This window comes from Rhincodon typus, chromosome 18, assembly GCF_021869965.1.
Source record: "Rhincodon typus isolate 14 chromosome 18, sRhiTyp1.1, whole genome shotgun sequence".
NCBI lineage: Eukaryota > Metazoa > Chordata > Chondrichthyes > Orectolobiformes > Rhincodontidae > Rhincodon > Rhincodon typus.
The window spans coordinates 55912579-55928507 of record NC_063349.1 but is presented as its reverse complement, the minus strand read 5'-3'; the positions used below and the strand labels follow the sequence as shown (position 1 = coordinate 55928507).

The window sequence follows — 15929 nt, the reverse complement described above, 5'->3', positions numbered from 1 at the left end:
ATCTCCTCAAAAAATTTCAACAGATTTGTCAAGCATGAATTCCCTTTGACAAAGCTGTGCTGACTCAGCCCTATTTTACCACGCACTTCCAAGTTCTCTCCAGTCTCATCCATAATAATGGACTCTAAAATCTTAGCAATAACTGAGGTCAGGCTAACCAGCCTATAGTTTCTTGTCTTCAGCCTCCCACCCTTCTAAAACAGGGCTATTACATTAGCCGTTTTGCAGTCCTTTGGGACCCTCCCTGACTCCAGTGATTCCTGAAAGATCACAACCAATGCCTCTACAATCTCCTCAGCTATTTCCTTCAGAACTTTGGGGTGTTGTCCATCTGGTCCAGGTTATTTATCCACCTTCAAGACATTTCAGCTCCCCCAGCACCTTCTCCTTAGTGATGGCCACCCACTCACCTCTGCCCCTTGACTCTCTTGAAGTTCTGCTATGCTGTTGGTGTCTTCCACTGTGAAAACTGATGCAAAGTACCAATTCAGTTCCTCTGCCATTTCTTTGTTCCCCATTGCTACTTCTCCAGCCTCATTTTCCAGTGCTGCAATGTCCAGTCTTGCCTCTTCCTTACCTTTTATATATTTTAAAAAAGCTCTTGCTGTCTTCTTTAACACTAGCTAGTTTACTCTCATATTTCATCTTCTTCTCTGTTATTGCTTTTGAATTGTCTTGTGCTGGGTTTTAAAGGTTTCACAATCCTCTGGTTTCCTACAAATCTTCACCATATTGTATGTTTTTCCTTTTGCATTTATGCTGCCCCTGACTTCCCATGTCAGCCACAGTTGCCTTGTCCTCCCCTTAGTATGTTTCTTCTTCCTTGGGATGTATTTCTGTTGTGCCTCCTGAATTACCCCCAGAAACTCCTGCCATTGCTGCTCCACCGTCTTCCCTGATAGGCTCTCCTTCCAGTCAACTCTAGCTAGCTCCTCCCTCATGTCTTGGAAGTTACTTTTACTGAATTGTAATACCGTTACATCTGATTCCAGCTTCTCCCCCTCAAACTGTAGGGTCAATTCTATCATATTATGGTCACTGTCCCCTAAGGGTTCCTTCACCTTCAGCTGCCTAATCAAGTCTGCCTCACCAAATCCAAAATTGCCTGTTCCTAAGTGGGCTATACCACAAGCTGCTTGAAAACACCATCTTGCAGCCATTCCACAAATTCTTTGTCTTGAGACCTGCTACGAAACTGATTTTCTAAGAGCACCTGCATGTAGAAGTCTGCCATGATTATTGTAATAGTGCCTCCCTTACATTCCTTTTCTATCTCCTGACTTATTTTCTTCCCCTGACGACTACTAGGAGGCCTTTCCCATCAGGGCCTTTTACCCTTCGCAGTTCCTCAACTTTACCCAGGCAGATTCCACGCCTTCTGACTATATCACTTCTTGATACCGATTTCATTTCATTTCTTACTAACAAGGTTCCTCCCCTCCCTGCACCACCCCCACCCCCCACCCCCTGCCCATCTCTCTGTCCCTGCGATAGGACATGTATCCTTGGATATTTAATTCCCAGCCCTGAACCCCTTGCAGCCACATCTCTGTGACACCCACAACATCGTTCCTGCCAATTTCAATCTGCACTACAAGCTCATTTACCTTGTTTCATACACTACATGCATTTAAGTACAACACCGTAAGTCCTGTGTAGACTGTCCCCCTTTTCATAGTTGTCCCCTTTTCCACACTTTCTGTCCTATTACTTGTTCTAGAAACTTTAATAACCTCTGCTGAGCCTCCCCCACCTTTATCCTTTTCCATAATTTTCCATACAACTCAATCCATGCCCTCACTATTTAGTTAAAGCCATATCCACAGCCCTAGTTATGTGATTCTTGTGCCTGGCGAAATTCAGTCTCTTGAAAGACAATATATCAGCTTGCATCTTTTGCCAGTCCTGTTTTTCTGCAGAATTGCAACTGTGACCCTTCAAATTTCTGTGTTACTTTTCAAAATAATGCGAAGGGAACATCTCAGTTACAGTAAATATCAGAGCCAGAATATCTTCACCGCCTTCCTCTATCCCTGTACCAACTCACTCGATGATTATTCAGAAGTGGTTAGAATTTTAAAGAGTCATACATTTACTCTTCAGCAACAGAATAATAATTTCTCCAGGAATTTCCTCCAAACTGCTCTGTGACTGTGATTTATTCAGATTTGTGACATTTTTGCCACCTTCCTGGCTGAGTTACAGAAGCTGGGTCTGAGTGAGTTCTTAACATTGGTCATGACTTTTCAGGAAAATAGCAATGAGGCTAACAAAAGTGATCATTAATACTGTGGACATTGTCAGTGATGTCTAGTGAACACACACTGTAGTTAAACTCTAAGTCTGCAAGTCACTGAGCTGCATTGAGCCACCATAAACAGCACAGAAATGGCACCTTGCCATTTGTTTCCCCATTCAGGTTTATTAAAAGGCATTGTGTCTGTGTACTGCCATTCAGAGATGGAGTATGAACTCACCACAGAAAGTTAGGGCCTCTTCATTTCACTCTGAGTATGCATTAAATGACATGATTATAATTAATTGCTGCTACACTACCTCTCTGGTACTGAACATTAACTTTTCCAAGTGTGGAATCTCATTCCCTCAGACTTCCATTATTACAGATGTTTCAAGAATGAATATGTAATTACTTTTTTGAACTATTGATGTATCTTTTATTTCATTCTCTTAAAACATAGAAACATAGAAAATAGGAGCAGGAGTAGGCCATTCAGCCCATTGAACCTGTTCCGCCATACAATATGGTCATGGCTGATCACCCAGCTCAGTTCCTTGTTCCTGCTTTCTCCCCAATACTCTTTCATGCCTTCACTATATCTAACTCCTTCTTGAAATCAGCCAATATTTTGACTTCAATCACTTTCTGTGACAGGGAATTCCACAGGCTCCCCACTTTCTGAGCGAAGGCATTTCTTCTCATCTTAGTCCTAAATGGCCTACCCCGTGTGCTTAGACTGTGACCCCTGGTTCTGGACTCCTGACTGGGGGCTCGTGAGATTTTGAAAAGTGTGAGGAAAAGCGTCAGCTACCAAAAGAGGAGGAGAAGAGAGTGTTTGTTGTAGCTGGTGGAGAAATATGCAAACAAAAAGGAATCAAAATGTGGAAAGAGATCGTGTATGAAATTTATGAACATATTGTTGAGTCCAGAGGGCTGGAGAAAAGTGCCCAATTGAAAAATGGGCTGCTGTTTCTCAAGCTAATGCTGATCCTCACTGTAACAGTGCAGCAAGCCAAGGACAGAGATACTAGCAGTAGACCTAAAATGACAGGCCACTGGAGGCTCAGGTTTGTGGTAGACAGAGCACATGTTTTTTACAAAACAATTCAGCCAGTCTGCTTTTGGTTTGCTCTGTGTAGAGGAGACCACCTTGTAAGCAGTGGATATGGTAGACTGAATCGTAAGAAGTACATGCAATCCCTGCTTCACTCTGAAGGAGTGTTGGGCCTTGGACAGTGAGCAGAGAGGTGGTAAAAGAGAAGGTGCCGCATCTCCTGCGCTTCAATAGAAAGGTGCTGTAAGAAAGGGAGGGGTGCTAGGGTTGGATGGACTATGCTAACACAGAGAACAAAGCAGACAACTTCATTAGCAGCCCACCCACCTTGTCAAACATCTGCTCCCACGCCCACCGACATTCAGGAGCAGCAATGTGTGCTCTCTACAAAATGTACTGCCTCAACTCCCCAAAGCTCCTTCCACAGCACTTTGTGAACTTATATGACCTCTACCATCTAGAAGGACAAGGGCAGAAGATACATGGGAACACCACCCCCTGCAAGTTCCCCTCCAAGCCACTCACCATCCTGACTTGGAAATATATATATCCTTCAGTGTCGCGGGGTCAGAATCCTGAAGTTCTTTCCCTGTCCGTATTGTGGGTCTCCCTCCACCAACCAGATTACAGTGGTTGGAGAAGGCAGTTCCCCATTGGCTGGCAGTTAGGGATGGGCATAAATGAAGGCCTAGCCACTGACACCAACATCCCATCAATCGAATCTTTAAAAATGATCAATGATTGGCCTTATGGCCTGCTGATGAGAGTACTACCTGCTGAGTTATGGCTAACAGTTATCAGTTTCTAAAGTATCTCCTAATATTCCACGCCATCACGCAGTTTAAACAAAAGGAAATGAAAAACTAAATGACAATAAGAGAGTGGCTAAAGTTTCCCATCAGAGAAGGAATGGGCTAATGTCCTTTTACCATCACTCGTTGTCTCTGTATCTCTCTATTTCTGTCTCTGTGTCTCTCTGTCTCTGTGTCTCCGTGTCTCTCTGTCTGTCTGTCTCTGTATCTGTGTCTCACTGACTTACGGAGCTGTTACCAACCTGCCAGGTCTGTTGGCAGTCATGACAGAAAAGCATGGTGCTGTGAGTAATTTATCATCTTTTCCTGACAGGCTTCTCAGCTCAACATCCATCTGGCAATTCTTCAGAATGTAAACCGGGGCCAGCCCATCAGAGTAATCAGGAAGACATGCGTCAAAACAGTCAGACAATGATGAGTGATCCATTAAACAACAAGGTAAAACACAAGTCACATTTTCTCCTGATAAAAGGATACGCAATCAATGTAATCCATTTAATGAAAGCCACATTTTATGAGCATATCAAAACTGGTTTTCAGCAAGATTCTCATCAGGGAAATTAAACCATAATATTTGCACTTATGATTTTTGATTGTTAATTTGACAGGTTTATTTCTCTTTTAATAATTGTCTTTTCCTCTGAATGCAAAGGACTGAAAAATGGCAGATGGAGTTCAATGTGGATAAATGTGATATATTGCATTTTGGTACAACAAACAAGGGTTATGCAATTAATGGTAGGACCTTAGGTAGTGTTGTAGAACCAAGGGACCCAGGGTGCAGGTACATAATTCTTTAAAGTTTGTGTCACATATAGACAGGGCAGTTCAAAAGGTGTTCGGCAGACTTGCCTTAAATACTCAGTCCTTTGAATATAGGAGTTGGGAGGTTACGTTGAGGTTGTACCGGACATTGGTGAGACTAGGGGCACATTTTCAAAGTGAGAGGAGAGAGATTTAAATTTGCCTCTTAAGTTTTTTTATTACACCAAGGGTGGTTTGTGTGTGGAATGAAATTCCTGATGAGGTGGTGCATGCGGGTACAATTACAACCTTTAAAAGACATTTGGATGGATATATGAATAGTAAAGGTTTGGAGGGATATGGGCCAGGAGTAGGCAGATGGGACTAGTTTAGTTTGGGATTCTGTTCAGCTTGGACTGGTAGGACGGAAGGGTCTATTTCTGTGTTGTATGACTCTATGACTATCTAAGTTGTAGAATGTCTACAGTGTGGAAGCTGTCATTCAGCTCATGAAGTCCATGCCAACTTTTCAAACAGCATCCCACCCAGACCCACCAATCCCTGTAACCCTGCATTTTCCATGGCTAACCCACCTAACCTGCACATCCCTGGACATTATGAGCAACCCACCTAGCCTGCACATCTTTGGACTGTGGGAGGAAACCGGAGCACCGGAAGGAAACCCACACAGACGCAGAGAGAACATGCAAACTCCACACACACTGTCACCTGAGGGTGCAATTGAACCCGAGTCCCTGGTGCTGTGAGGCAGCTATGCTAACTGCTGAGTCATCATGCCTGCCATATGTTTGACCAATTTTTTCCCACCACATATTTTTGGGAATGAGTAATTCCCTATTCTGGTTCATGCTTTTTCTTTTGCCTCTGGAACAGAAGGCTGTGGGTTCAATCCAACTGTGGAGAATCGTACATAATCCAGGTTGGTATTCCTAATGCAGCACTGCCAGAATGCTGCACTGACACAGGTGCCATTCTTTGCAAAGCTAATAATCTCTGACTCCACCTGGCATCTCTACTTGATGTAAAAGATCCTATTGCTAAACTTTCTAAGATGAGCAGGCAGGTTCTCCCTGGTGCCTTATGCCCATTTTACCTTCCAATAAAACGCCTAAAACTGAATAACTGTCTGTTTTCCTCATCTTCAAAAAACTGAGATGTGTTCTGAAGAAGAATTATATCAGACTCAAAACTTTAACTCTATTTCTCTCTCTCCGGATGCTGCCACACCTTCTGCATCCTCTGCGTTTATCTCATTAATAATCGTGGATGCTTGCTGTGTGCTATTTGGCTGCTACATAGACTACACTTCAAAAGTTTTACAATGTCCTGAGACTGTTAAAGGTACTATCTAAACACAAGTCTACCTTTATTTTCTCTAATGTGGCAACAGCATAGACTAGTATTGAAACACTTTTAACTCCTGGCAGCAGCAATTGAGAAATCTGATATTTAATTCTGTTTTTAATTTTTGAATTCTTCTGAACATGTTCCAGCAGCTTTTCATCATTTATCTTCTAAGGATGCTCTATGTGACTTACTACAAGACAGACTGTATCCAGAAGCTGACAGATATGCATTGTGATTTCTGCCATACCCTAGTCCACTTTAATACAGAGATTTCCCCGAAAATGAAATCTGAGGTAAATGCTACAGCTTAACTGCAGCATGAGAAATAGCCCGCAGTACAGCAGACTGATCCTGTACAGTTTATCACTAAAGCCTGGTTTCAGCCTGGCCTTGTGTTTGCTCTCTTATTACACACGTGTTGTCCCCAATTGTTTGAGTAGAATATTGGGCTCTGGTTATGTGATGGGATTCTGTCTGTATTCCAACAGACCATTAGTCACAATGAATCACTTGATCCCCTGAGACAGCTCATTTACCCATCTGTTGTTGTATTTATTGTCCTTTCCTACATCCCATCGTACTTTGCTTCTCTTTCAACTGGCTTTCTTTATACAACATGGATGTGCATCTATACATGTTCATACACCTAACTTACTCGCACGCATTCACACACAGAACCGAAAGTACACATACATCAGGGAGGCAATGGCCAAGTGGTATTGTCACTGGATTGTTAACCCAGAGACCAAGATAATGTTCTGGGGAGATAGTAGGAACTGCAGATGCTGGAGAATCCGAGACAACAAGGTGCAGAGCTGGATGAACACAGCAGGCCTAGCAGCAAAAATGATGCTGCTTGGCCTGCTGTGTTCATCCAGCTCAGCACCTTGTTGTCTCTAATGTTCTGGGGACCTGGGTTTGAATGCTGCCACGGCAGATGGTGGGATTTGAATTCAATAAATATCTGGAGTTAAGAGTCTAATGATGACCATGTATCCAGTGTTGATTGTCAGGAAAAGCCCATCTGGTTCACTAATGTCCTTTAGGAAAGGAAACTGCCATCCTTACCTGGTCTGGACTAAACGTGACTCCAGACCCACAGCAGTGTGGTTGACTCTTAACTGCCCTCTGGGCAATTAGAGATGGGCAATAACTGCTGCCTGGCCAGTGACGCCCTCATTCCACATATGAATAAAAGAAAAAAAATTTCAATTATTACAATGCATTTGGTAATCGTACCCACACCATTTCTATACCAGTGCCAGTCTCCTGCCTTTCCCCCATATCCGTGCTCAGCCTTTCTATCCAAAGAATCACCTCTTGAATGTCTCATTTGAACCTGCCTTCACCACAGTTTCCAGGCTGTGCATTCCAGACTCTTAACTACTTGCTGTGTGAAAATGTTTTCTCTCATATCACCCTTGCTTTGTTTGCACATCAATTTATACATCACTTGTATACACACATGCATACATATTATGTACAAACACACACACACACATACACACACGTATTTACAGATATGCACACTCACACACACATTCACATGACCACACACACATGCACGTAACTACATGACACATGCACACATGCATATGTATAGAAGTATAGATAAATACACACTCCTAAACACACAAACATGTGTATGGATGTACAGAAAGACACAAACATACACATATACAGAAACACACATAAATACAAACACATATACAGACACACGTGCACACATGTATACAGATATACACATGCTTTTCAAAGTCTCCTGAATCTTGCCCAGTGGAATTTGACTGTTTGGGATGTGTTCCAAGTTGGAAAAGTATGAAACAGTGAATCGTTTCTAAACATTGGAGAAAGGGAAAGGAGACAATTGGAGAGGGACATAAAAGGGTGGCCATTCCAAATGATCTTCCTCAATAGCTGTTATAGGAAACAGTTGAACAGCCTGCTCACTGGTTGCCAGCCAAGGAAATGATCGAAGCTTCGTAAAGAAAGGAAGGATTAGTAACAAAATGCTAATTAAAATGCTGGGTGGCTGAATATTTATAAGGCACCTGGGTCAGATGGAATGATTCCAAGAGCACTTCAGGACATGAGGAGAGAGTAAGGGAGCTGTGTTTAAAGGTTCATTGAACATTTGGACAGTATTAGATGATTAGGAAATAGTGAATACAATTCCTGTTTCTAAAAAAAAACAAACTAGGGAGATTACAAACAAAAATTCACAAAGTTCATAGAATTGAAAAGATAACAATTTCAAGGCAGCATTGGAACAAGCATTTGAACTGAAAACAACAAATGCTGGACATCACAGTGGGTCAGACAGTGTCCATAGTGAGACAGTAAGCTAACATTTTGAGCTCTCCCTATTGTTGCGTGTGGGGTGGTCCTATGATCAAACAGGAATGGAACAGTTTGGTATCGGTTGATGCTTCTTTAAGCGTGCCTTCAGTGTTTGGACCACTCTTTCCACTAGACCATTGGACAATGGATGGTATGGAGCTGTCCTTATGTGCTGAATGCCTTTGGACTTTAGGAAATATACCTCCCTATATCATGAGCAATGCTCACAGCTTCTCAATCATCACCCCTGTGTTTGCTGAATGGACATTATGCATGTCCAACCACTTTGAATGGGCATCCACAATGACCAGGAACACTGAGCCCATGAAAGGACCGACATAGTTGACATGCAACCGAGTCCAGGGTTTCTCTGGCCATTCCCATGAATGTGGGGGTGCTGGTTGTTGCAATTTTTGTCCTTGTTGGCACTCTGGGCACTGCCCCACCAACCCAGCTACGTTGGCATCAACCCCAGCCACCAGACATATCTTCTTGTTGGCATCTTCATCTTGGAAAACCCTTGGATGACACTGGTGGAGTTTGGCCAGTATCTGGCAGCAAACTTTACTTGGGACAATCGCTCTTGCTCCCCACAGTAATATGCCGTTGTCCAAGATGATCTGGTCTTGCTGGGTCCGGAAAGGTTTCAATCTGGGGTGCGATGGCCCTTCTGTTTCCCACATTACCACCAGCTGTTCTAGTTTTGCTAGGATAGGATCATTTTATGTCCACAGTCGGATATTGTCAGCGGTGACTGGAAAGGGTCCAGAAAGTTTAAAACCAAAATGGGCTCTTCTGGGGGAGGGGGTCACCATGGGTGGAGTATCTGCCAGTGGGAGGCAGCTCAAGGCATCTGCATTAGCCACTTGGCTTCCTGCTTGTGTTCTAAATTGTACTTGTACACACTGAGAATAAGGGCCTAATGCTGAATTCTACTGGAAGCTATAGGTGGCACCATCTTGACAAATTCTCGTCCGTTAACAGTACTGGCTGAACTTCCTCACACCAAAGATGACCGCCAAACCTTCCATCTCTAACTGGGCATATTTGCATTTGGCATCAGCCAAAGTTTGGGAAGCATATGCTATCAGGCATTCCTCTCCATTGGGCCACTGGTGAGCCAAGGCTATGTCGGTACCGTACGGGGAGGCATTGCATGTCAGCAGTACCTCTCACTTTGGATCAGAGTGGGCCTACACCTTAGATGACGAAAGCTGCTTTTTCACTTCCCTAAAGGCTGCTTCTTGGTGACGCGACCATTTCCGAGGCTGACCCTTTCTCAACAGCAGGTGTAAGGGTGCCAAGATGGAGACCAAATTATGTGTGAATTTTCCGTAATGATTCACTAACCCAAGGATAAACCCAAACTCCAGTACAGATGTTGGAGCTGGGGCTCCTTTGATCGCCCTCACTTTCTCTTCCAACGGGTGTAACCCGGTTTTGTTGTCTCAGTGACCCAAATAGGTCACTTGGAACGCCTGGAGCACACATTTTTCCCATCTAAGGTGAATGCCCGTCTGGGAGAATTGTTTAAGCACTATGTCCAAGTTCTCCAAGTGCTCTTCATTGGTCTTCCCTGTTATTAGCACATCATCCAGATAAATGACAACCTGGGGTAGCTCCTGTAAAATGTTCTCCAGTGTCCGCTGGAAAGGGGTGCAGGCTGATGATATCCCAAATGTCAGTCTTGTATAATGATATAACCCCTTATGGGTATTAATTGTAGAGTACTTCTGGGATTCCTCGTCCAGTCGCAATTGCAGGTAGGCATGGCTCATGTCTGGCTTTGTAAAGGACAGCCCCCCTGCCAAGTTTGCATACAAGTGCTGTATGTGAGGGATCGGGTATTTATCCAGCTGTGAGAAACGGTTTACCGTTTGCTTAAGATCCCCACAAAGGCGAACCGACCCATCAGGCTTCGGAATCGGTACGACTGGTGCAGCCCATTCTACAACCTGCTCTGGTTTGATGATTCCTTCACGCTCCAGTCTCCTGATTTCAGCTTCTACTTTAGCCTGCAAGGCAAATGGCACTGGGTGGGCCTTGCAAAATCTCAGAATTGCTTCCTGGCCAATATGTGAAGCAGTTATGGCCTCCTTGATAGTCCCAAGTCCTTCCTGAAATACTCCTGGGTATTTCACTAGGACTTCACTGAGGCAGCCATTTTCTAATCAAAAAAACATTGAGCGAACCCAGGTGAGTCCTTCCCAACCAATTCCTTTTACTAACATCAGTGGTAACTGCACCAACTGCTTTTCATAAGAGCCTGGGACCTAAGTCGTACCCTAATCTGCAATGGTTCCCCCAGTGTATGTTCTCAGTCTGGCTGAAGTCTTGTGCTAACATAAGGATTGGAGTCCCAAGTGAATCTTGTTAAAGACAGATTCTGCAACCACAGATACAGCTATGCTGGGATCGACTGAGGCTCAGATTTGTTGTGGGGTTCTGCTGGGGACTGGCCTAGGACCCCTCTGCTCAGACTATGCCCTGCCTGAGGGTCTATGAGTGCCTACACTCAAATAGTGCTCCCCAAGCTCAGTCTGACAGGTGAGGGTGTCCACTTCCATTGGTATGCCCCTTAGCTCCCAAGCTCCACTGGCAGCATTTTCTAATGACACCAGTTGTAGTGCCTGTTTGAAGTCCAGTTGGGCCTCAGCTAGTAGGCACTTCTGCATGGTTATGTCATTAATCCCAAATCCCAAAAGGTCTCTCAGCATCTCAATCAGGGTTAACCCAAAATCACATGCCACTGCCAGTCACCCCATTCTTGTCAAAAATCCCGATACAGACTCCCCCAGTTCTCTAACAGACAAATTAAATGGATAGCATCTCAGAATTAGAGGAAGTTTGGGGTTATAATATTCCTTAACCAACTCCATCAACTCTCCGAAGGTTTTAGTGTCTGGTGTCTCTGGGAAAGTTAAGCCCCTTATAGCCGAGAATGCTGTGAGTTCACATGCAGTCAAAAGGATTATTTATTGCTTTTTCATCTGCCCCAATGTCATTTGCTCAGAAGAAATACTGCATTCTTTCCACATACTGGGCCCAGTCTTCAAAGGCAGGATCAAATGAGTCAAGCTTCCCAAATAAAGGCATGATGCCAGAAATGCTTATCCCAACTCCAAGATGACTCTTCCAAGCAAATGTTCTTCAGGCACATCCCACTCTCGTTGTCACTGAAATAACTGCACAGAGGCTGGTATCCCATCACCAAATTACCCTTCATTTACTTGTGCACAGTACACTGGCTGTAACCAGCCAGCTTGGAGTTAGTCCTCCTGAACTGAGGAGATTCTGATCTCCTTGATTTTTTTTTATTTGCATTTACAAAATAAGATCAAAGAAAATCTTGAACAAATAACTTACATTTCATTAAATACAATTCAAGTTATACTGAGAAGATCAAACTTGTTACGTTTGATAATCCAAATTATTGAACTCTTTCAAAAAGAAAGCTTGTTTCAGTTTGTTTTTCTCCAATAGTAAAAATGGATGGCAATGCATTCACGTGAAGCCTGAGGTCTGGAGCTCAATAACGTCACACACAATGCTTTCGGCCTTCACGTTAAGCTCTCACCCTACAAGCACAGCTGTTGATCCACACTCACAGCTGTCGATCTACACGCTCGAAGGCCCAGTCTATACATGGAGACTCGGTCCACACATACAGTCTCAGGCTGGGGCCTACAGACTGAAACAAGGCACAGAGGCCAGTATCCCATCACCAAGTCACCCTTTACTTTACGAGTGCATCAATACACTGGCTGTGGGCAGACAGCCCGGAGTCATTGCCTGAACTGCAGAGATTATAATGTCCTGGTTATTTTGGTCAGCCAGGGATTTCCTGATTAGCCCAGGTTAACAACCCCAATCAACAAGCTTGTAGTCAATGAGGTCACCCTGGTTCCAATCACCACAGTGGTTAACTCTTAACTGCCCTCTGGGTAATTAGGGATGGGAAATAAATGCTGGCCTAGCCAGCAATGCTCACAAATAAATAAAGTATAGTGTTAAAAGATTACTGGATATGCTTTCTGAGCAATTAGAGATGGGTTTGAGCTACAGGGAGAGGCTGAATAGGCTGGGGCTAATTTCCCTGAAGTGTTGGAGGCTGCGGGGTGACCTTATAGAGGTTTACAAAATCATGAGGGGCATGGATAATGGGCAAGCCATTCACAAAAGCAATCAGCGAATGACTTCTAACTTGGCAACTCGAGACAAGGCACTGGAATCAAATCCTTGTGCTCTTCAATTAGAAGATCTAATGTATCTATTTACTTTATTGATCTATATCTAGCTTGGGACTTGGATTATTGGACATTAATTATTCCCAAGCAAGAAACTAACCAAATGTTCAGGGTTGAAACATAGAAACATAGAAAATAAGAGTAGGGTTAGGCCATTTGGCCCTTTGCACCTGCTCTGCCATTCAGTATGATCATGACTGATCATCCAGCTCAGTTCTTGATGTTCCTGCTTTCTCCCCATACCCTTTGATGCCTTTCCCTCTAAGAACTATATCTGACTCCTTTTCTTTGGCAGAGAATTCCACAGCCTGACCACTCTCTGGGTGAAGAAACGTCTCCTCATTTCAGTCCTCAATGGCCTACCCTGTATCCTTAGACTGTGACCCCCCTGGTTCTGGATTCCCTGGTCATTGGGAACATCCTTCCTGCATTCTGCTGTCTGGTCCTGTTAGAATTTTATACGTCTCTGTCAGATCCTCCTTTATTCTTCTCAACTCCAGTGAATATAGTCCTAACCAATTTAATCTCTCCTCAAAAGAGTTTGATAGCTCAGCTATGGAACACACAATTGCTACGGACAATGCCTGAAGATCAAGAGAAAATTAGCACCAAGGCTCAGTGTAACATTTCCCAATGTAGGGATTGTGGTTGTACAACACACACAGAGTAAACACAGCCATCATAATCGCAAGCACCAGTCAGAATACATAGACAGATACCGGTAGTTGATAAAGGGATAGAATAGTAAACGTAATTGTCAGAGAAGGTGAGACTAGAAATCGATCATTGATAGAGGAGATATAGACAGAGTTGACGAACAGAATGTTGTGTGTAGATTAACTACTCAATTTCTTCATTTGTCAGGGCACTGATTATAGGAGTTGGGAGGGCATGTTGCGGCTGTACAGGACATTGGTTCGGCCATTTTTGGAATACTGCATGCAATTCAGCATGCGGGTGGCATGGTGGCTCAGTGGCTCAGTGGTTAGCACTGCTGCTCACAGCACCAGGGACCTGGGTTCGATTCCACTTTGTGTGGAGTTTGCACATTCTCTCTGTGTCTGTGTGGGTTTCCTCCGGGTGCTCCAGTTTCCTCCCACAGTCCAAAGATGTGCAGGCTAAGTGGATTGGCCATGCTAAACTGCCGATAGTGTCCAGGGATGTGTTGATTAGGTGGGTTATAGGTGGATGGGTCAGTGTGGATTTGTTGGGCTGAAGGGCCTGTTTCCACACTGTAGGGATTCTATGATGATGATGATTCAATTCTGGTCTCCCTCTTTAGGAAGGATGTTGTGAAACTAGAAACAGTTCAGAAAAGATTTAGAAGGAGGTTGCCAGGGTTTGAGGGCTTGAGCTGTGGGTGGTGGGGGGGTTGGGGGGGTGGGGGGGGGTGAGGTGCTACCAAATAGGCTGGGGCTATTTTCTCTGGAGCGTTGGAGGCTGAGGGGTGACCTTATAGCGGTTGATAAAATCATGAGGGCCATGGATAGGGTAAATAGACAAGGTCTTTTCCTTGGGGTGGATAAGTCCAAAACTAGGGAGCATAGGTTTAAGGTGAGAGGGGAAAGATTTAAACAGGACAGAAAGGGAAACTTTTTCACGCAGAGGGTGGTGCGTGTGTGGAATGAGCTGCCAGAGGATGTGGCGGAGGCTGGTACAAATACAACATTTAAAAGGCATCTGGATGGGTATATCAATAGGAATGGTTTAGAGGGATATGGGCCAAATGCTGGCAAATGGGACTAGGTTTATAAAGGATATCTGGTCGGCATGAACGGGTTGGACCGAAGGGTCTGTTTCCATGCTGTATATCTCCATGACTCTATGAATCTTCATGTTGTGCAGTCAGTTCCCTGTAATGTTCTGGATGTTTTGTGTTCTTGCTCTTGAATAGTAAGATATTAATATATACGATACAATACAGCACAGGAAAAGGCCCTTTGACACACCAAGCCTGCACCGATTCCTAATCCTTATTTAGACCTGCTACTTATTGCCTATATACAGTTTCTATCAGAGATAGTCAGAACTGCAGATGCTGGAGAATCCGAGACAACAAGGTGTAGAACTGGATGAACACAGCAGGCCAAGCAGCATCAGAGGAGCAGGAAAGCTGATGTTTCGGGCCAAGACCCTTCTTCAGAAATGGGGGAGGGGAAGGGGGTTCTGAAATAAATAGGGAGAGAGGGGGAGAGCCGATAGAAGATGGATAAAGGAGAAGATAGGTGGAGAGGAGACAGACAGGTCAAAGAGGCGGGGATGGGGCCAGTAAAGGTGAGTGTAGGTGGGGAGTTAGGGAGGAGATAGGTCAGTCCAGGGAGGACGGACAGGTCAAGGGGGCAGGATGAGGTTAATAAGTAGGAGATGGGGGTGGGTCTTGAGGTGGGAGGAGAGGATAGGTGGGAGGAAGGACAGGTTAGGGAGGCAGGGACGAGCTGGACTGGTTTTGGGATGTGGTAGGGGGAGGGGAGCCAGATGCCAACTCTCCGACACCTCCTCCTACCGCCCCCTTGATCATGACCCCACCCCGACCACCAAACCATCATCTCCCAAACCATCCACAACCTCATCAGTTCAGGTGACCTCCCACCCACAGCCTCCAACCTCATTGTTCCCCAACCCCGCACCGCCTGCTTCCATCTCCTTCCCAAAATCCACAAACCTGACTGCCCTGGTCGACCCATTGTCTCCGCCTGCTCCTGCCCCACCGAACTTATCTCCACCTATTTTGACTCCATTTTCTCCCCCCTTGGTCCAGGAACTCCCTACCTACGTCCGTGACACCACCCACGCCCTCCACTTCCTCCAGAACTTCCAATTCCCCGGTCCCCAATACCTCATCTTTACCATAGACGTCCAGTCCCTATACACCCGCATTCCCCATACAGAAGACCTAAAGGCCCTCTGCTTCTTCCTGTCCCACAGGCCCGACCAGTCTCCCTCCACTGACACCCTCATCTGCTTGGCCAAACTCGTCCTCACCCTTAACAATTTCTCTTGCAATTCCTCCCACTTCCTACAGACAAAGGGGGTGGCCATGGGTACCTGCATGGGCCCAAGCTATGCCTGCTTCTTTGTAGGTTACGTGGAACAATCCCTCTTCCGTACCTACACTGGCCCTAAAC

The 15929-nt window shown here is 44.7% G+C and overlaps 1 protein-coding gene across 2 annotated transcripts in view; it reads left to right on the top strand.

Annotated features, from left to right (window-relative positions):
* Positions 1-15929, top strand: part of LOC125485406 — a 91291-nt gene that overhangs the window by 1477 nt on the left and 73885 nt on the right. For both annotated transcript variants that reach the window (XM_048608057.1, XM_048608056.1), the window contains exon 2: positions 4419-4543. In XM_048608057.1, the coding sequence (XP_048464014.1) occupies positions 4419-4543 (125 nt within the window). The remainder of the gene's footprint in view (positions 1-4418; positions 4544-15929) is intronic.